Raw genomic sequence first — 20,679 nt, 5'->3', positions numbered from 1 at the left:
GTGTGTGTGTGTCAGGAGTGGTTTTTGTTTGCTTAGTTGCTCCTTGCTTATACCTATTATATTTACTTCTAACAGACCGCCATACTTTACACTTTTTTCTTTTTTAAAAAAAAATTGTCTCCCACCCCGCAACCCACACAAAGAGTAAAAGAAAAAATAAATAAATAGAAACACCCAGTTCCTTCTTGGTTTAATTTTTTATTTTTCATTTTACTTTTGGTTTGCTGCTTACATTTCTTCACGGTTCTTACTTAAAGCCGAGCCCGCTTTTCTTGTCCTTCCAATTCTCTTCACCACTGCCTCTGTCGCTTTTTTTTCCTTTTATTTATGGTGACGTGAGGGAAAGAAACGAAAATAGCGTGACGGGGATTTTTTTTTCCCCCTTTTCAAATTTGATTATTCAATACGCCAACTCTTCTCAAACGAAAATTCATTATTTTCCTCCACTGTGCCTCTGTCAAACGAGTTTGTTGTTGTGTGTTGTTTTTGTTTTTGTTGCCATTTGTTGTATCTATCTACATTAATTCACTTAAGTTTCTGTTCGTGTTGCTGTTGGGGGTGTCGATGTCGTTGATTATTATTTTTATTGTTCATTACACTCGGCGTGTTTCCTTTTCCTTTTGCTTCTCATCTTTTTTTTATTATTTCTCCTTCCAGTTTGATGCGTGGTTGCCGAGGCGTATGTGAAATAAGTGCGTCTTGTATTTGTATTTTGTGTTGCGGTCCATTTATTAACCGCATAACCATCTCAGCTGCAACACTTGTTTTCGGTGTTTGTTTGTTTGATTTGTTTGATTGTTTAGTTTCCCTGTATGGCTTCTTCTTGTGTGTTCACGCTTAGAAAATGAGAAAAAAAAGATGAGGGCAAAACTTTTAGAAAAAAAAAAGCGAAGAGGGTTGCCGATATGGTTGGGATGAGGAGCGAATAGAAGAAGAGAGTTGAATCTATTACCTTTTAAGGAAGCAGAAGATTGAAAAGTTGAGTAATCAAACAAAATCTGTTTAGAGTGCCGTCGTTACTTCCGTTTTCTCCCTTCTTCTTACTTTTATGGAAAGCTGTTGTAACACCACGCGTTTTCAAGTAACTACCTGCATTTTATGATTCTTCGCAGCACCTTACTTCACTCATTCTTTAATCTATTGAATCATATTTTGCACATATTTGCATATTTAATGTATATTTATATGGAGCCAGAGGCATTGTTGTTATAAGGCTGGGAACAGGAAAGAAAGTGCTCACATGCACGAGTTGGATTTGCCATTCCAGTGGGATGACGGCACGTGTATATCTCCTTTCGTAGCCACCAGTAATAACACACTTGTAGCGCTCTCCAAGTGGCTCCATGACGTCGTACTGCAGCACGGGGAGAATAATTCGCTGCGGCTCACGGATTTGGGTTGTGGCGATGGCGCTGCTTTATTGCAACTCTGTTGTGAACTTTTTTTACTTCAAACTAAGTCCTGTCCTCTGCATCTTATCGCTGTTGGAGTAGATATTGACGAATCGCTCATAACCGATGCAAGGCGGGCTGCAGCGGATGCCGTAGCAAAAGTTCCATCCCCCCATCAACTGCAACATGACTTCGCGGTGGCTGACTTGCGAGGAGTCGCTGTGGACGAATATTTTCCCCTTAGTGAAACGGATTCCCATGTGCTCTTTTTATATTTACTTCCAGAGGCGCTTAATATTATCCGTGATAAATTGTTGGAGGTCATTCAGCGCGTCCGGTTTGTTGTATCGAACCGTTGGGATATACCATTTTTTTCGAATTGGAAAATTGGGCAGCTGCATACGTTAAACGTGTACTCCTACCGAGGAGAAAATATTAACTTGTCTAAGTGCAGTAGGTGAGATTTAAGCTAGGGTGCGTCTGTGGAACTATAATTTTCCCAGTGCCTACGTATATTTGGAAAAACTCCATAAAATTATGTTTGTTTCACATGAACAGCACAGTGGGGGCAGCCATTTTTTTTTTTTGGTGTGTGTGTTTTGCTCCATTGCACATTTTCCCTGTATAGTTTTTCTCTCCCATGCACGCACATGTACCACACCCTCTCTCGCTGCCCAAACTAATATGGACCGGGATTAGCTGTATTGTTGGTGTAATTTATTGTCTGTAGCCATCTGTGTTTTATTTTGGTGACTCTTTTTTAAAGATTCATTCCGCGTTTTCCTTTGTTTCTTTTTTTTGTACATATTTTAAACTGCGATGTGCCTGTAGGAGGGGGTGGGGCGTTATCGCTTGGGGTGTGCAGCTTGCCGTGGAACAAAGCGGGTCCACAAAGGTGTAACCTAAATAAATCAACTAATATATATATATATATATATATATATCTTTTTTGTTCACCAATACTTCAAATATTTTGTTATATCGTGGCCAACGGACGAGGTTTCGGTGAATGGATTTCCTTCGGTTTTGCTCATCGGAGCGGTACGTTAGCCGTGTGCCCGTTCACAATCTTTCCTTCCGCATCACACTGTGGCGCGCTCCTCTTGTGGGAGAGCGACAACTGGAGCAATTGTGTACTTTAACAGTGCCATGGGGTGGGAAAGTATTTTCCCCTGCAGAGAGGTTGCAAAAGATACGCACCGGCATCGCCATGACCACTCCAGACAGTAACGCAAGTACGCGTGAGATTCACACCGTTGTGCCGGGTCGGAGAGAAACCGATGGGAGTGCAGCAGCTGCTGCCGATGGCGTTGAGAAACTGCGGGAGGATATCGCGAGGTTCTCATGTACTTTCTTTACTCGGCCGCCTAGTGAGGATTACGTCAGTGAGGCGAAGGAGAACTTACTTGTGGACCCACCGCAAGCAGCAAGTCCACATGTCCAAATAATCTTACGTGAGCATCAAAACCAGCACCAGGAAGGCAACAGAATGTACTTCATGTGGGCTTCTGGAGAAATTTTGGGGCCAAGTGAGGGGAAGTTTGATGATGCACAGTGGAAGGGACAAGAACGTGTCATATGTACAATAACGGCGGAGCGAAACAGCTTGTGTTTTACAGCCAAGCCTTCTCTCAACAAAACTCACACGCTGTTGGTGGACTCTTTGTATGTGTATTCCTTTGTTATTACTCCACTGCAGGCCTGTGAGCCACGCCCCGACGAGCCAACATCAACCGATTTCATAGAGCAAATACACGAAATGGTCGCACGCATAAAGGACGACTTAAAATCGCCACACTTCGACAGGCGAGGTATTCTTCACCAGATACTTTTGCAACAGCTGCACACAGCTCCTTCGGATGAGCTGCCGCCGCGCCTGGACAGTCCATCGTCCCCCTGCTTTCCCCAGTCTGCGATACGTGACAGTCGTGTGCGATATTACTTGTTTGGAGTTGTTGAGCGCTGCACTTGTGTTGCCGCAGACACACTCTACCTTCATTGTCAATGGCAGCGTGGGGGCGATGACGAAGATGAGGACGACAAAAGAGACTTATGGAATGAGGGAACACTGGATGGTTTCACGACTCAGCTCTCCTTTGCTAGCAGCATGATTATGGATCAGTTTATCCCCGTGTCCATGCATACCTTCAACACCCCATTTGATTACCATTTCGATGGATGGGGCCCTTCACCACTGCGCCTCCTCATCACGGCTTATGATGATGAGGGATTGTCAGTTGGCGGACCACAGTCACCAATCGGTTACGCTGCGGTAACGGTACCACATTTATTGCCAGGTTGCCATCCGCTTCGAGCCCCGCTGTGGCGCCCGCGGCCAACAGGCCGTGAGTTTGTGCGCTCAGCACTGATGGGTGGCGGGCCGGCACTTGTTGATGTGCGTGACACCGCGCCCCGTGGTGGAGGCGGAATTTCGGTAAAATGTGGCCTCGTTTCGGAGCCGACCGGGACGGTGGAGCTGCGTGTGACGGTGTTTCATCAAGTGGGACCACTCTAGTAGTGAATGATCTTGGAGTGCTTTCATTCTTCTTAAATGTTTTCCCTTACTGTCTTACTGGATGAACTGAAGGGTCCTAATGCAAGCTGTGCCACGATGCACATTTATTATTTCTTGCATGGCGGAAAGACAGTTGTTAACTGGGTTTTTGTTTCAATTGCTATTTTTTTTTTGTTACTATGCATGTGTCCACGCTGAATCAGACATTAGCATCTGTCACAAACGATCGATTGTGCCGTTGGCCTCGTTATTACCGTTGACTAGTTGCGATGTTGCTTCTCTCTGGTCATCCACATTATTGTTTTCATTGTTACTACCGTTTGTAGATGTGTTGCTTAGGTTGATGATCTATATTATCGGTTCCTCCCTTTTACTTCCTTACCAAATGAAAGCGAAGAACACACTGTGGCGATAATTAACGTGAGAGTCTACCAAATTGTTTCAGACTGTGGCATATCAAAACTTGGTGGAACGTTTCATTGAAACTGCGGGATAGCCGACCGACGAGGAACTCGTGAATGAGTGTTGGGAAATTTAAACGGTCAAATGGAGAACCCGCTTTCGCACAAGTGTGCGCGGTGCCAAGCATACCGGCACTGCTGCGGCCGCAGTTTAAAGTCATTCGTGAGGAGAATATCGAGGCTCTGAATCGTCGCATGGGACGTACCGAAGCCTCTCGGATGGAAGCGGAAAAGATCAAGGAAAGGTGCGCACAGGCGCGGGAGCAACGCAGCAGGAGGCTGCAAGAAAGAATCGAAACAATACAGAAAAGATCGGTGCGATTAGCAAGTGCTGCAGCACTACGTGAGGAAAGACGGCTGAAGGCAGAATGGCGTCAAATGTGCCGCTGGTAATACTCATAGACAAGAGATACAAAAAACGTTTAGAATAGCTTGGTAGCAGTCCAGCTCCAACTGCACATCATAGATCCACCTTTTAATCTTCCTTTGTTGCTGTTGCGTTGGTAATGTTATCAGTTCTTTACCGTAGCAAAAGTTATACCGGGCGGTGCGGTGTTGTTGTTTTTTCTCTCCTGGTCAACGCTTTCAGAATAGCGGGCCCTACGACAGTACTGCATTCGGTTCGGAAACATGGGAATTCCCCTTTTATTTCCCTCCTTCGTCATGGCTAACAGCTACGGACGCACACCGTATGCTTGCTTCTGGTCCATGATGCGATTAGCGCGTTGTTTGGCGTGTGCGTGGGGTGGTTTGCAAACCTATTTCGTACCCACCTATTATTTCCATCCCTTCTTCCGGACCTCAATCGTGCTTCTCTTCTCTTCTTTTTTTTTTTTTTTTAATGCTTTTTTTTTTTCTAAATACTGTAACCACTGTTAGCCTCCTCTCGTTCGAAGGACTGACAGCATCTGCGATTGACATCAAAGGAAACCCCTACGTGTGTGTGTGTGTGTGTCTGTGCACATTGTGGTGACCACAATAACAGTGGCATAAGCCAAATAGCACATCTGGAATTAAGTAGCGTAATGCGGGGCTCTACGGATCCTGCTAACGTTGATCAGTACGACTCCCGTACCTACACGCGGAAGGGACTTGCGACGCGTGTCGTAGTCCGTGAAAAGCCATATGTTAAATCGCGCTCGCAACGGCTAGTCGACTTCCTTCGACCTTCGATGCGCACTGGTTATAACGTTGTGCAGGGGTTTGAGCTGGCTAAGGTGATGTTCTGCGTTATATTCCCTGTTTTCATGCTCATATATTGGAAAAGCGTCCAGCGGAAACTTCCAGACCAATGGGAAAGCCAACTTTCTGGGCTGCAGCATCGTCAACTGAAGGAGGAGGCGGTTCCAGAGCACGACACGGATTATTTTTCGATTATTGAGACCTTCCAAGAGCGGCGAGAGAAAGCGCTGCAAAAGAAACAAAGGGAGGTGGTAGGGACCTCTTAGCCAGCTATCAATATGTCAAACCACTTGAAGGAAGGAAAGGTCGAATGCAAACATGTTGACGCGTGCACATGTAGCTTGTAACTGAGTGGCGGCACATGTAGTACCTCCACCCTCCGTACTGGACACACATGTAAATACGGCTCCGTGCAATTGGATACTTCAAACGAACTTTGCCGTGTCTGCAGTAGACTTTAGTTGCTACCTCTGTTATTTTCTTTTGGGTTTCATGGTGGTTGTGGGAGTGTGTTGATGCCTTTCATCCTTCATTTCGAATTTCTCCAATTATCGCTAGCACAACCGTGTGTGCTATAATTGAACCTAAGGTTTGAACGTTGCGTGCACGACAAATACATAAAATATCATTTCGCTGGATATTCCTTCCTTCCTTCTAAATATAACACTGATATCACGTACTCGCTGTGTTTGGGTGTGGGTCATTTGTTCACTCTTTTTTTTTTCATTTTCAGTGCACAACTCAAAAGGATATTTTCACTCGTTGGCAATTTGACCCATGGACGGACGGAACGGCTCAAAGAGGGCCCGAAGTGAGCCCGCTAATGGTCCCAACCAAAGCAACGTGGGAACTTCAGGTGTTGAGGAGCCGCACGTTGAGGAGGTGCCGGCTCGTGATCCGGAACTGGAACGGCAACTGGACCGCTTGAACATTGACGACAATCTAAAGGAATCCCTGCGCGGCTTGTCGCCTTCCACTCGGGGAGAAGTAATGAATGATATCATCCGAAGTGAAACTATCGAGAGGGCCAGCAGTTTGATGGAGCAAGCCAACTTATTGTCTTTAATTGAACTTAGGCGGTTACCGGAGTTAATGGAGGAGGGAATGTCTTCCCAACATTACAGGGCAGACGTTGATGACGATAGTGAGCTACATGAGTTTGGTCAAGCTCTGGAAGACATGCAGGCCGATGATCAGTCGCCGTCTCCGCAGCGTGGGCGCCCTCATGGGATGCTCCACACGCCCGGCCCACTTATTCTGGAGTTCCTAAGGGCGTTCGCTGCTGGAACCCATGCAGCTTTTGCCGATGCGGCGGGTGTATCGGAGCACCTCAACATACTTTCCGAGCTGGCGGCACAACGCGCCATGGGGGTGACGGAAGACGTTGATAACATGTCATATGAGGAGTTGCTGGAGTTAGAAGATAAAATCGGGTATGTCAGTAGAGGTGTAAAGCCAGAAGATGTGCAGAAATGTGTGAAGGATGTTCCTACGCCTCATGAAGGTAACTGTGTCGTGTGTCAGTGTGAATGGTCGGATAACGCAGAAACGGCGCCCGCTGTGGTTGAGTTAAACCGGTGCAAACATGTGTTCCATCGCACCTGCATCAGGGAATGGCTCCTCAAAAACAAGAAGTGCCCCGTATGCACGCAAGAGGTTGTTTGAATAGGAAATCACAGCGAAACAGATGGGTAGACGAAAAGTGAAAAAGGGGGAGAGCGCACTGCGTTTTGAAAGTGGATGGTAGGGCAGCCAAATGGGTCCGTTCGTCAATGATAGTGCAAATGGAAGGAACCGAATCGGAGATATTTATTTCCCTCCCTCTTCACTACAATAAGAGGAAGAAGGAGGAGGAAGAAGGTCAAAATAAGGGAAGCAAAGGAGTGAAGCACACGTATATATACATATACATATATAAACATATATGTATATATGGACGAACGGGAGGGAAATCGTATATATTCGTACGGCAGTGGGGAAAGTAACATTTTAGCGGGAAGGGCAATTAAATTTCGAGGGCATGAATTTTTTTGTTTGTTGAACAAGAAGGAGGAGACACGTAGATGCCCTATACAAGAAGCAACAAAGAGACCTACAAGGTGGCGAAGTTTCTGTTTCTTTTTTGTTTCACTCCTTTGTATAAGGAGGTAAAAACAGAAAGGAAGCATCAGGGAGAAATATGAAAAGGATATTAGACTAATGTGAATATGTCTACTTGATTTACGTTTTTTTCCTATTTTTTTCACCATTTTCCTCAGGTCGTGGGATCTGCATATGTACCGGCACCGCGGCTGCAGTGAGCTTAAAAACTGAGGCACACTAAAGTAATTATTTATGCTTCTACGGATGCGGTGGTGGCGTTTTCAGCGGCGGGGTTGAGGGAAAATGTTGATTTTCCTTTTTTTGATGTTTTTTTTTTAAAAAGTTTTCTTGGTACGACGTGATTGATCGCGAGTAATTTCCAAGGAGGTGAAGCAAAAGAAAAAAAACAGGGGGCATATGGTCGTAAAATATATGCGGGACTTGGTGGCTTAAGTAAAAGGCACAAATTTTTTTTTCATTTTTCTTTTCTTCTGCTTATCTCGGTATCGCTGCTTGTTGCTTGTCTTGTTCTTCATAGTGGATTTGTGGGCAGCTTCACCGTTTTAAACATTCAGAGAAAGTAAGAAATGAAATGAAAATGGCGACTGATATTGATATCTTTTGAAGTAGTTACATGGTTGATGAAGAAAGTGAAGAAGGAGAAACAAGAAGAAAATTGATGCGCGTAGCACCATCACATTCGTGGGTTCGTATCTTTTCTGTTTTGTTTCGTTCTTGTTTAGGCATTATATTTGTACAGCTCTCTTCTCTCCCAATGCTTCATATTCCATCCCTTATGTTTATCTTCCCTTATCTTCGTTTTCCTTTTTCTCCACAACCGATGTTGTTGCTGCCGCCATATGGTATTGTGGAGCGTGCGATTTACAAGCAGTTCCATTGCTAAAACACTTATTATCATTATTTATTATTATTACTCAGCGCTTCAAATTTCCGGCACAATCATCTTTTTTGTTTTGTTTGTTTGTACACACTCAAATATATATATATATATATACGGTTGCTACCATGCCGTGCTGATGTTGTTGTTGAAGTGCTTTGCTTTTCAATTTTGTTTTAAATTGTTTTTCCTTGTGTAATTAAAAAAAAATGTTTACCCATGCTTATTGTTGATATAAATATTTGAGGTCTTACTACACACACTCCATTTTGCCTTTTCTTTCTTTTCCCCCTCTCATTTACTCTCGAGAGGGAAAATGAATAAATGAATGAGTTGAAGATGAATAAAATAATGAGTATTTGTCACGTTCTTATGAGTGCATGAGAGTAGGGAGAGAGGGAAAAGGGAAAGGGCAAAAAAAAATAAGTGTGAAATGAAATATGCTATGAAGAAAAAAAAAAAAAGAAAAGTGAACCAAACATTTTTGAAAGGAAAAAAAGCAATGAAAATGAAATCCAGCAACGGCACCGACCGTAAACACAACACTAACGCCACCAGACTAATCTATTGCAGAATGACAAGTGGTGGGAAAGGATGGAGATATTTCGTGTTTATTTGTTTGAAAAAATTAAAAGTTGTTTTAAGTGTAGGTTAGGTGAATACAAACGAAAAGTGAAAAGATGAGGAAACATCTCTTTGTTTTTTTTCCTGTTTCTGTGTGTGTGTGTGTGTGTGTGTGTGTGTCTCTACGGTGTTTTTGTCGTCGTCGGTATCATTTCACTTCCATTTTTCCTTTTGTTTTGTTGCTGATTCTCTGTGCAGGAACTTTCTGCGTGTGTTCTTTGGATGATATTGGAAGGGGTAAGAGTAGTAAGAGGAAATGGTGGGAAAGCGAAAGGATATATAAGGAAACGAAAATTTGTACTGAACATATGGTTATCACTGTTGGGCGTGTTATGTTCATGTGAAGAATGTAAAAAGTTTCTCATCGGGTGGTTGTTGTTGTGATGCGGAAGGAAGTGAAGCGAGCGGAGAGACATGAAAGAAAAAAGAGCGGTATCTAAAGAAAAAAAGAAAGTGGGCCATTTAACGCATACTTGTGCACGCGTTTCTGCGGTGGTATTTGTGGGTGTGTTTTATGGAATGTTGATTCTGCTCTCGTATTTGCTCACCCATCCACGAAAACTTACACAAACCTCAAACCCGCATTTTCTTTTCCATGCAAGAGTGTGGAAATGAATGAAGAAGGTAGAAAACCAAGGGAGAGGAAAACAACCCAAAAAGTTTCTTGTCGTTCTCACTTTAAACGTGTACGTACTCGAAAATTTCCCCAAATTTTGATAACAAACAAGGTTGGTTATGTTAACTTTCTCAGTTGTTTTTACTACTTTACATTATTATCACCTTCTACCCACATCTTTTCTCCTTTCAACTCCTCATATTTCCACACGCCAAGCTCCTTTCTTGCTTGTTTGCCTTGAGGCATCGCAATCAGCTCTTTTTTGCTTTGTTTCTCGCCAGAAGCGATGTCATCTGATCTTTTGCGAGAGTACGAAAACGACTTCAACGAAACTCTAAAGGAGGCAAACGATGTTGCGTCCCGCCTGCAGGAGTCCCTACAACGAAGCGGTGTTTCGTATCAGGCGCCGCCAGCCGCGGGGCCACAGAGCCGCAGCCAACAGTGCCATTCGCTCCAACAAAGTCTCACACGACTCCGTGAACTTATTACGAACATGTCGTACGAAAGCAATGAAGTTGAGCCCGCTTCGGCAAAGGAGGAAGTGAAGCGCCGTCTGGAGGACTACCGCGGAAAGCTGGTGGCGCTTGAAAAACAGTTGTCTCGCCTTCGGCAGGAATCGAGGGAGGCGGACCGAACAGATCTTTTGGGCAACGGAAGAGAAATGGGAGATGATGGCGGATCGATGGAGGAGCACGCGCGGATGCTTGGAACTACGACGAAGTTGAAGGAAGGCACTGGCGCCCTGCAGAAGGCAGAGGCGCTGCTTCACGGCACAAACGAATTGGGATTAGAAACCCTTTCAGTCGTGAGGGGACAAACAGAAACTATGAAGCATATCCACGGTGTAGTGATTGACGTCGACGATGACGTTACGGAATCACGGCGTATCGTCCACCGCATGCACCAGGTTGCAAGAAAACAGAAGTTGATCATGGCTGGTGTGATAGGTATGTTGGTGTTTACCTTTCTAATCATTGTATTTTGGAAGTGACATTGGTCGGCCTTGCTCTGCGTGGCGACAAATCTTTCTTATCAGTGGCCATATAGCCCCGCACTATTAACCGACCCAGATGCTATGAGAACGAACCAAGCAACAAATGGACTGCGGTGCGTGCATTTGATGTGCCGTATTCGAGGGGTGGATTGACTGAGGGCACGTCGGAAGATGATAAAATTAGTAGTGTACTTGCTGTCTCCTTCTTGGTATCATTTGCGCGTGCTTTCTCTGTCGCTTTCTTTCCCTCTCATATTTTATTCGTCGTGCTGGACATAAACTTCTCTCTCGTTGTAATGGAGTGGGAGGTGCCAGCAACTTTTAAACGCACGCGTCTAGCACACACAGCCACACCTACACACAGGGTTATGTTTATATCCGCAGTGCATAAATGTTTGTGTATCTCCTCCATCACGTCCTTTTTGTATTTTCTTACATCCTTTACTTCAAGTATAATTGACAAATAATCGTCACAAATTCATTTTCTTGGGGCCACCGGCAGGCAAAGCAGGTAAGGGCTGGGGTTACGCTTCGGCAGTGGCTCGTGCGTCTATAGGTCGAAACACATATACCATAAATATGACAAAAGGGATGGACCGCAGGAATGACAAACTCGTGGGGAGGCCTGCGGAGTTAACTGCGCCACCAGCTATTTCTCAGCTCTACGAGGAGTTGTCTTCTGAACTCGAGGGAGTTACTGCAGCGTACAATCTTCTTATGGATTTCTTGAGGGAGCCTGTGCAGGATGATGATCCCTCAGGCCGCACCGGTGACGTTCTGAAGCGGCTGGCGGCTCTACTGAAATTCATATCGCAGCGGTTGTATTGCAGGTTGCGTGATGCCTCCATAGGATTCGTGCGGGAGAGTGGTGCGGGTGAAGTCAAGCGGTACTCGAAGGAATTGAGTAATTTACGGGGTGTAATTCGGTCGGGAGCGGAGCAACGACGAGTCTCTGACGAACACGGCACACCACAAGTGGGGAAAAACAGCCGATTCTTTTTTGCCATTTCCTCCCTTTACAACAGGGAAGAGCGGGACCGCACAAGCAAGCTCGTGTCACGTGGGCTTAAGAAGAAGGTGCTCATTCTTCCTTCGCCTAATGCTGATGAAGAAGAAAGTGAAGCAGAAACAGCGCTCAAGATGGGATGCAACGTCCTTGTTTCTCCGCAAATAGAAGAGGCTACATGGGCCGCTCGGATTGTAACGATGGAGTCGCTTTCAGAGTTTGTGTACAGGAAGTGTGGTGATGAAGGTGAGTGGGATTCCGCGCGACAGTTAGAAGACGGCGAATGTGATATCGACGAAGAGTTGGATGAGTTGCTTAATCAGTTGGAGGATACTTCCCGAAATCAAGTTTCCCAGTTTGTTGTCGAGTTTCCCGAGGCTGAGGAAGCGTCTCACTCGGAAGTGGTCCCGCGAGACCTCCTGCGTGGGTTTAATGGCCTGTCTTCCCAATCAGTATACGCAGATGTCGACTCGCAAATCGCAGTTCCCGCATGCGGGCTGGATAGCGGTAGGCGCCCGGTTCTCCTCCCTGCGAGAAGGACTTATTCGGATAGTCAGATGGGTTCATTGCTGGGCAATTCTGCTGATTTCGATGGAGACATGCCCTCGCAGGTGATACGCTACAAGCGCGAGCCATCGCCGATATCATCTCCGGAGGGTTCCTTTTCTGAGGAGAGCTTAGAGACACTGTCACCATCGAAGTGGTGTTTTCAGGTTAGTCACCTGGTGGAGAAAAGGAAAGAAGTTATAAGTGCCATACGGAAACTTGGGGCACGAGTTGTAACAAGAGGGACGTACTGCAAAGAAACAACTCACTTGGTTATAGCCGGAGGTGCAACAGAGCGCACGGCGGCATTTCTTGGCTGCTGCGCCTCTTTAAAGCATGTCGTCACGCCCCGTTACGTGTTTGACTCGCGTGCACGGGGGCGGTGGATTGTTGGCCGTCTACATGAGTACGAGAAAAATCCTCTGCTAAGAGATTGGGTGATTCCAACCCAGGCAGTGTTTGGTGGGTGGCGTGTAGCCCTTTTTACGACGAGCATAGAAGTGGAACAAGGTATAACAAACGTTCTAGAGGCAGGTGGCTGCAAAAGTATTACACCCTTTAGGATAGGTCACGAAAGCACTGCGGCAGTGGATCCCTCAACCATACAAAAGTTCTCCCATATACTCGTGGAATGCTTTCAAAGTGTTAAAGAGTTGTCTTACTTTATTCCTCCTCCCAAATTTCCTGAGCAACTGATGCACATGAACGTTGAGATATATGCACTGGAATTACTCCATCAGGTGTTATGCCTTGCCACCTCACCTATCTTCGACGCAACGGGTCGGCTCATGGATGGTCAAAAGCTTCCCGAATGGTGCTACGTAATGAAAGCTGGGGGCAGTGTACAAAAATAAGAAGAGAAACAAACGAAAGCGGATCTAAGGAATGAAAAAAAAACTGAGGGAGTTTGTGGTAGTTTTCACCTTGTTCAGATTTCTGTTACCTTTGTCGTGTATGCTTGACCATTCTTTGCTATTCCTCTTCATCTTTTACTTTCCCCTGTACTGACCAAAGCGATGGAGGAAGAAAGACCCATGTTCCTTTGGCTTGCGGTCCTTCGATGAAATCAGGAAATGATCATATGTGATATCGACAATTTGGACTCTGTTGTTCCCCTACCGAAATGACTCTGGGGGGTATTTTGCTGTCATTGCATTCTATGCCTCGTCCCTTAGAACCAATGTTGTGACACTATGAGCTTGTGAGGGTTTCTTATGACGGTTCCACCTGTAGCAAATAGAAAGGTTGCCGTTTTACCCGTGTTGTGCTTGCACGGCAAAAGTCACTTGGTAATTTCCAGTCCGAGCAATACTTAAGGATGGACCCGCTTCGCAGGGGGGGGAAAGGGGATAGAGGAGAATACTAACGTATTATAATGGTGTTGTTGAAGGCATGTTGAATGATATCTGCGGACTGAAAAGGTTTCATCATATCCGCATTGTACCTGGACGAGACGTGTCCATGTGTGTGTGTGTTCGCGCAATGCATTGCTTCACATCAGGTAGGTCTGTTTTCCCAAGGAAGCATCTTCTGAAAGTAACGCGCGTGCGGAGTATTGGGAAGTTTCCGTGGAGTAGCAATAGTATGAAATGGTTGACCTATTTGGGAGCCGAACTCTGCTGCGCTTGTTCTAAAAATGTTATACGACACCCCACCACGTGCTGCACCTTTTTCTTCGTGGAGGTGTTCCCTTCCCTTTTGTTTGTCAATGTTGGAACTATTATATTTTACTGAGGCGTGGAGCGACATGTTTTGCACTGAAGTCAGCTTTCACTCCGTGCACGCTCGTAAGTTCTGTTACCCTGTGCGTGCCCATCTACTCCCCCTAAGTTTCCACAGTTTTTTCCCCCTTTAAAGGTGTTGTACTAGCGAAATGAACTTCTTATCCCAGATTTACACCGACAGTTGTTACAAGAGCTACCTTGATAATGAGCCTCCTTTCTTGGTTGCCGTCGTCAGTGGAAAGCGGCTATGCATATCTGAGGGATTGTCTCGCATGTCAAACCAGTCGTCACTCTTTCACATCAAATATTTTCCAGACCTGAGATCGCTCCCCACGAAGCAAAAGGCTGCAGGCGCACCTCTTCCGAATGCACTCGGTGTTCTGAAAAGCGACTGGTGCACGAGGCATTTACATTCCAGGTTTAGCTGCGTTATTTTTAGCCTGGATTGGGAAACGGTGAGCGATGTCGCAATGGATGAGATTGGGAATTCCAGCATGTGGGACCAACTGCTGGCGTGGACACGCACACTGCGAAGCAAAATTATTGTCGCACTCGCAACTGAGAAATGTTCCAATGAAGGAGAGGATGTGAAAGAAAAACTAGAAACACTGCAACGAGTACTCAAACAGAGGCTAGGGGATGATTTTAATGAGCTGATAATTTTATTCAAACTAGGGATGGAAAGGGAGAGCGCGGAACATCTCTACCATATGTTGAAGAAAACATCAACGGCATATCACATGGAGGAGTTGGCTCGCATTAGGAACAAGCCACCGGAACCAAATTACCGTGCAGTGCGATTGGGGTTCAAGGCCGGGTGGCACTCTCTTGTTGTGCGTGATTTGGGTGCGGCTGTAAAGCATTTTACCAACGCTTATAACTGCCTAAGAGATGTTGCCCCTCCTCAGTCACCGATGGAATTGCGCATGTGCGGCACGGTCATTATTATGCACTTACTGAATGCTGCCAAAGCTCTGTCCGATGTTAGCTTTGAGGATTTATATTATGGTATGTGTGAGGATCATATCGTATGGTTGGGACAGGTCACTCCTTCTACTGGTGAGAACTTTACCATGGTGCAGTTTCTGAAACCGTTGCTTATTGCTGAGTGCCATTACTGGTTAGCGAAGAATACCTGCCATGCGGTGCCTGTTGCTTCGATGGGCCATCTTTGCGCATGTATGTTTGCTTATGAAGATGCTCTTAAGGTAAATCGGTCACTTGAGACTTCTGCACAGAAAACTGTGGCGCCTGTTCTGATTGGTGTGGAGTGCTGCTCAGAGGCGCACGTTAATATTTGCTCACTCAGTGGAACCTCGGATGCTCTCACGAAACGAGTGGGTGAATTGTTGAGCGAATGTGCATGCTTGACCGTGCCGACGGTAGAACTGCTTTACACTTCGGCGCGGCTGAATGTCATGCTTCGAAGGACTGATGAAGCACTGTATTCACTGGAGATGTTGTGGGAACACGGTGTTAAGTCGTACGAAGGTGCTAAGGTTATTCACGGGTTGCTAATGGAATTGTCGAAGTCAGTACCCGATGAATTAGTAGAAAAGTGTTCCAGGGAGGTCACTCTTTCTTACGCCTCCTTGTCCTTTGGACCTGGTGCGGAGGAAATTCAAAGGCGATTTCGTGATTCATTTGCGAAGATGATATCTACCTGTTCACTTGACAGTTTTCTTTCATATCCGCACAAAGGGTATTACGCTCCCTTTAACATCTTCTGCGGTTTCAGTGAGGTACATGGGGATGATTCAATGCATGAGTTGGTAATGGTGTTCCGCACACATTCCATTGACAATGTAAATGTGGACTCCCTTTGCGTCAATCTTTCTCGAATGCGTGATAACAAATTGGATAGTTGGGCCACGCAGACTTCTGTTGATAGGTCTGTTGAGCTGTGCTCATGTAACTCCAGTAGCGTTTCTGCTCTTTTCGACTTGAGAGAACCAGGGGTTTATTATTGTTCACGCGTTCAGGGCCGTGTGAAATGTGGCGAGATCTGCTTGAATGTAGAGTGGAATTTCGATGATACCTCTGTTGAAAATTACTTTCTACAGCACGATCAATTCAAAAAATGGGGTGTTAGCTATTCTCAATGCACGCCATGGGTTTGCGTGGCGGAACCGATATGCCACATTGAGGTTCATGCACCCGATTACATCGTGGGTGTCGAAGGCGAAGTTGTGGAGGTGGATGTAGTGATTGATACCAATAGCGATCTGAGGGATGACACGAGCTTTGTTTTGACTCACCTCCCCGCAGTTTATGAGTTCGTTGGGTGTGATGCTGGAAATTGTTCTTTGAAGAAGCGTTGCGACGGTGGGAAAGGGTACGTGAGTCTTCTCTTGAACAACCTCCCGCCCATACTGTGCGGTAGTCCTTCGCGTCTGACAATGAGATATAAATGCAACAGAGCGGGGAAGTACGTCATCCCCGTTACTTTTTGTGCCCTTTCCAACACAAGCGCAAAGGTGGAAATAACGAAGAACGTTCAGGCGCACATTTCCTGCCCCTTTATACCGTCATACACCCTTTTCAAAAGCATTCCATGGACTATGGAAGCTCAAAATACAAATGATGGTGGAACATCCCTCGTCACGCTGGAGGTGCCTGAAGTATCTTCCCCATTCGTACGGAGCGGGTCATATACTCTACTCCGCCCTCAGGATTATATTAATGAGGATCTTAGTACTCTCCACGGTAACAGAAGTGTCACGCTGTACGGTGCATTCACCAATAGGGAGAAGTGTGGTGATATTAACTTCTCAAAAGGGGAGACTATTGTAGTAGTGATGACCATGGAATGCCGCGCTGTTCAAGGTTTAACTCTATCGTCTTTCGACGCAGTCGTTTCTGATAATGTGGTGCTGCTCTCCCTAGCCGCCGGCACTCTTCCGTTTCAAGTTGACTACATGGAATCATTCACAGTAACAGCCAAACTTCGTGTGTTGAGGACGGGAAGGGTTTCGCTGGGGTTTGTGCGTATGCTCATTTCACCAGGTTCAAGCACACAGCGCATTATATCCGACGTTTCCTTGCCTGAGGTTGAGACCGATGATCACGTTCTTGAGTTAACCCTGGAGTGTCCTTCAACCGTGGCGAGCGGTTCCTATGTTACTTTGGTTTGTAATGTTGTCAACAAAACCGCGATTCCTCAAAGTTGTCAGTTGACGCTGGAGAGAAATGGGGAGTTTTTCCTAGTGGGCGGGATAGAGCAATGGAACTTCCCCATTGGACCCCTTGCGGTTTACTCGACACGCATAGTTCTGAAGCCCCTTGCTGTCGGCGTGCTCCAGCTCCCTTCACTCCACCTTAGACATTCATCAGGAGTGTCATTTGGAACCGTATCTTCCTTCCAGTTTGACTCTCAGAAAATCTGCGTCTTGACGCCGTAGTTTCTCAACTGTTGACTGTGTGCTGCCAATTGCTATGCGTCTCTGTGTGCAGGGGAGCCAAGGCAACTTTGTGTCGTATTAAATTAATCTTTGTGTTCGGAAGGTCGTTGTTTGTTTCTGCACATACCTTGCTTTTTACGCTTATACAACGTCGACATTCTTCCTACCTTTCCTCCATTCTGTTGAAAGGTGGGTTGTAAACGCCACCGGGAGGGAAGGAGTTGCAGTCACTTTACGGTTGCCTATCGCCTGAAAACTGGTTGTCAGTAGAAGAAAACTTGAAGAAACCAAGAATAGGACGAGTAAAGAATATATATCGAAAAAGTAGTATGTCTGTTGAGGAAGTTGATACATTACTTCAAGGTGTTGTTACGTGCGGGACTAACGCTGATGAAGTGACGCTTGAAAAGCTTCGCGGAATCCCTCTTCTGCAATTATCGCGCATGATGGGTAAATACCTCACAGGAGAAGAGCACGTTGTAAATGCAGTCCGTGTTCTGGGGCTTGCTACAGTGAATCGGCGCGACCGCACAATTGAAGAGGTCGATGTTATGCTGAGGTTTTTCTCCAGAAAGCTCTCTTCAATGCAAACGATTGCGGTTGCTGTGGAATCTACGGCCCTTCTTGTCAGAGAGCTATCGTCAGAGGGGCCATGTACCAGTGACGTTTTCAACGTTTTACACACTGAGTTTTTGCAGAGCTTCAGTTTGCAAGCCCTCCCGACCAACGTCCGGAGTTGGGGGTACGATGTTCTTCGCTTTACTGTTACAAAAGAGACCGCAACGTGGTTCACCACCTCCTTTCTTCAAGTTGTCCTAAAATCTATGGATGAGGAAAATGAACCGGAGTTACTAATGCGTGCGCTTGAGTTACATCACATAATTGCCTCTTATGCGAGAGAAGATGCCATGCAACCCTTGCTGGAGGAGTATTTTGACAGTATTTCTAGTTATTTCCCGGTGGTATTTTCACAACCACACGGATGTAAGGTGTCGAAAGAGGATTTGCGGCGTGTCCTGTCGGCATGCATGACGCATCCCTTGTATTTGAACATTTGTGTCCCATTTCTGTTGTCAAGAATGGCGTCCCCATCCTCTGTTGTTAAGCAGGAATCCACGAATGTGCTTTTAAACATTTTCTCGTTGGATTCGAGTCACACCACCGAGAGTTTGTGCCCGCATGTGGTTTCTGTGACGAATCACATAAGGAACGAAGTCGTCCGAGCAGTATCACTCGGGTCTGTGGAATGTGAGCCGTACGTTAAGGACTGCGTACACGTATTGAAGTTCATCTCCAAAAGAGCGCAGGATGTTTCGTTATCAATCGTCCGCTCGTGGCTAGAGCCAATGACGAGTGGCGCACTGGCTAGTTTGAGGTCGGGACCAGCTGTGTGTTCCGCCTATGCAACTATGTTCTATCACCTTGTCAGCAGTAGCACATGCTGCGGTGCGGCCACTGTGCAGTGCTTTTTGCTGCAGCTACTGTCGAATACGCGGGAGGATAGTTTTGAAGTCGACGATGCGGTCCTCATAATTTCCGCCATACTTAGTGGGATTTTCGATGCGGGTAATGGTGGCGAATGTGGAAAGAGGCTTCCCCCACAGCGTGATGTTAAAGAAGGTCTCGAAACCGTGAGTGAGAAATTGTTTCAACTTGTGGAGAAGCTGACCTTGTCACTGCAAAAGGCTGACGCATCTTCTGTGCATGTAAGGTGCGAGTTGCTTGCATCGCTGGTTACCCTTGCAGCATGGCTTCCACACTGGATGCCCGATGACACAGTTCTACTCATCTACAAGAGACTTATAGCACTTTGTCTCTGTGGAGATGAGGAAGTCGGCAACAGGGTTGTGAAGCATATCTCACGCATTGGCTCTGTCGAAGGAAATTTACTGAATGTTGCGCTGTTGGACATGCCTGCCGACATAAATCCCACAGCAGCCGGTATTCTTACACTCTACAAAGGCTTGTTAGGGTCGCAGGCCTCTTTATCACTAGCTGCCACAAAATCACTGTTAGAATGTCCAGAGGGGTTGTTCGGATTTACCCTTACCGAAAGGGATGTTTTTTCCTTGTGTCGCTCCAGTCTCTCTGCGCACGCGGACTACTCTACCGAAGATATTCGTTGCCTTCTGCTTTTGACCAAAAAGAGGAATTCTGTGGCGAGCTTTGACTATCTGTGCGATTTGCTCCTGCTGCTTCCCATTGCTTTCGTTCCATCTGTGCTTCAGGAGGTGGAGGGAGAGCAATGGGGTGTATTGACAGCTTCTCTAGTTTCATGTTTTGACATGGATGTCCTGGGTGTTTCGGATCACATAGAACATTGGATGTGCGAAGTTTTGGATGCAGTGCGCAGCACACCGACAGATGTATTAACAATGCAGAGTGTGTCATCACTGTGTGCGCGGGTGCCCGGTGTCGCAGGTCGCTTTCTCGAAGCAGCGAAGCGGTTGAACCCAACCACGCAGCTCGCGGCGCGGGCAGCTGTTGCTCGTGGTCTGCTTGCTTGTGGTGTGGCAGAAGGCGGGATTATTGAAGTAATCATCGAAGAAATTACCAACTCCCTTCGCAGTGGATACGTACAGGATTGTTACGTTGATATACTGACGGGAGTGTTCGTGTTCTGTTATCAAGGGTGCAGAAAAACCACGACCCTCATTTTGCCTCTGGTGCATGCTGCCACGAGGGGCAGCAAACCCGTTTCACTCGAGTTGCTGAGAGTTGTTGCAAAACTCCTCCAGGATGTGTCACCCACTTGTGGGTTGGAGTGGGGTGACATCGTCGAATTTTCCCGAAGAGTGTCGAAGCCACTGAATGAAGAGTTTGTCAACGAGCTTGTGGAGCTGCTCGACCTTGCTTTGTCTCAGATGGACCCGAAGAATGTGTTGGTAGAGGCACTTTTAAGAACCGACGACCTTCTGCCACTGGTGCTGAGTGGTGTTAGATCACCATTACTTAAGGTGCGGTGTACCTCGCTGCGTCTATTGAGTGTGGCAGCCTTGTTTGTCATGCAGTTTTCATCAGAGAATGGTGACAGCGACAACTCCTACATGAGCAGCGCGTTGCAGGTAAGAGGCGAAGTTCTTCATGTGTCTCAGGTGGCATTGAGTGATCACAAGCGGATGGTACGACGTAGTGCTGCTCAGTGCCGGCATCAGTGGTATAAATTAAAGTAGTTGCTAAGCCATATAAACCGTGTAAGTTTTGTTTTCTCAGTTTTGTTTCCCGCACATGAAGAGGAG

At 46.2% G+C, this 20,679-nt stretch overlaps 8 protein-coding genes across 8 annotated transcripts; all 8 read left to right on the top strand.

Moving 5' to 3' along the window:
- Nucleotides 1-1,240: 1,240 nt before the first annotated feature.
- On the top strand, nt 1,241-1,852 carry TbgDal_VIII3675 (hypothetical protein, conserved; the record flags this gene model as incomplete). The annotated part of the gene is made up of 1 exon (XM_011777398.1): nt 1,241-1,852. The coding sequence occupies one exon, from the start codon at nt 1,241-1,243 to the stop codon at nt 1,850-1,852; it is 612 nt and encodes a 203-aa protein (XP_011775700.1).
- A 548-nt stretch (nt 1,853-2,400) lies between these two features.
- Nucleotides 2,401-3,906, top strand: TbgDal_VIII3670 (hypothetical protein, conserved; the record flags this gene model as incomplete). The annotated part of the gene is made up of 1 exon (XM_011777397.1): nt 2,401-3,906. The coding sequence occupies one exon, from the start codon at nt 2,401-2,403 to the stop codon at nt 3,904-3,906; it is 1,506 nt and encodes a 501-aa protein (XP_011775699.1).
- Nucleotides 3,907-5,392: 1,486 nt separating this feature from the next.
- TbgDal_VIII3665 (hypothetical protein, conserved) lies at nt 5,393-5,815 on the top strand (the record flags this gene model as incomplete). Its single annotated transcript, XM_011777396.1, has 1 exon — nt 5,393-5,815. The coding sequence occupies one exon, from the start codon at nt 5,393-5,395 to the stop codon at nt 5,813-5,815; it is 423 nt and encodes a 140-aa protein (XP_011775698.1).
- A 511-nt stretch (nt 5,816-6,326) lies between these two features.
- Nucleotides 6,327-7,214, top strand: TbgDal_VIII3660 (hypothetical protein, conserved; the record flags this gene model as incomplete). The annotated part of the gene is made up of 1 exon (XM_011777395.1): nt 6,327-7,214. One exon carries the CDS (start codon nt 6,327-6,329, stop codon nt 7,212-7,214), a length of 888 nt encoding a protein of 295 aa, XP_011775697.1.
- Nucleotides 7,215-10,055: 2,841 nt separating this feature from the next.
- TbgDal_VIII3655 (hypothetical protein, conserved) lies at nt 10,056-10,760 on the top strand (the record flags this gene model as incomplete). The annotated part of the gene is made up of 1 exon (XM_011777394.1): nt 10,056-10,760. The coding sequence occupies one exon, from the start codon at nt 10,056-10,058 to the stop codon at nt 10,758-10,760; it is 705 nt and encodes a 234-aa protein (XP_011775696.1).
- A 582-nt stretch (nt 10,761-11,342) lies between these two features.
- TbgDal_VIII3650 (hypothetical protein, conserved) lies at nt 11,343-13,169 on the top strand (the record flags this gene model as incomplete). Its single annotated transcript, XM_011777393.1, has 1 exon — nt 11,343-13,169. One exon carries the CDS (start codon nt 11,343-11,345, stop codon nt 13,167-13,169), a length of 1,827 nt encoding a protein of 608 aa, XP_011775695.1.
- A 1,019-nt stretch (nt 13,170-14,188) lies between these two features.
- TbgDal_VIII3640 (hypothetical protein, conserved) lies at nt 14,189-17,440 on the top strand (the record flags this gene model as incomplete). Its single annotated transcript, XM_011777392.1, has 1 exon — nt 14,189-17,440. One exon carries the CDS (start codon nt 14,189-14,191, stop codon nt 17,438-17,440), a length of 3,252 nt encoding a protein of 1,083 aa, XP_011775694.1.
- Nucleotides 17,441-17,769: 329 nt separating this feature from the next.
- Nucleotides 17,770-20,613, top strand: TbgDal_VIII3630 (hypothetical protein, conserved; the record flags this gene model as incomplete). The annotated part of the gene is made up of 1 exon (XM_011777391.1): nt 17,770-20,613. The coding sequence occupies one exon, from the start codon at nt 17,770-17,772 to the stop codon at nt 20,611-20,613; it is 2,844 nt and encodes a 947-aa protein (XP_011775693.1).
- Between the last annotated feature and the right edge of the window lie 66 nt (nt 20,614-20,679).

The sequence above is a fragment of the Trypanosoma brucei genome, chromosome 8, assembly GCF_000210295.1.
Source record: "Trypanosoma brucei gambiense DAL972 chromosome 8, complete sequence".
Taxonomy (NCBI): Eukaryota; Euglenozoa; class Kinetoplastea; order Trypanosomatida; family Trypanosomatidae; genus Trypanosoma; species Trypanosoma brucei.
This window is presented reverse-complemented; position numbering and strand designations above follow the sequence as displayed.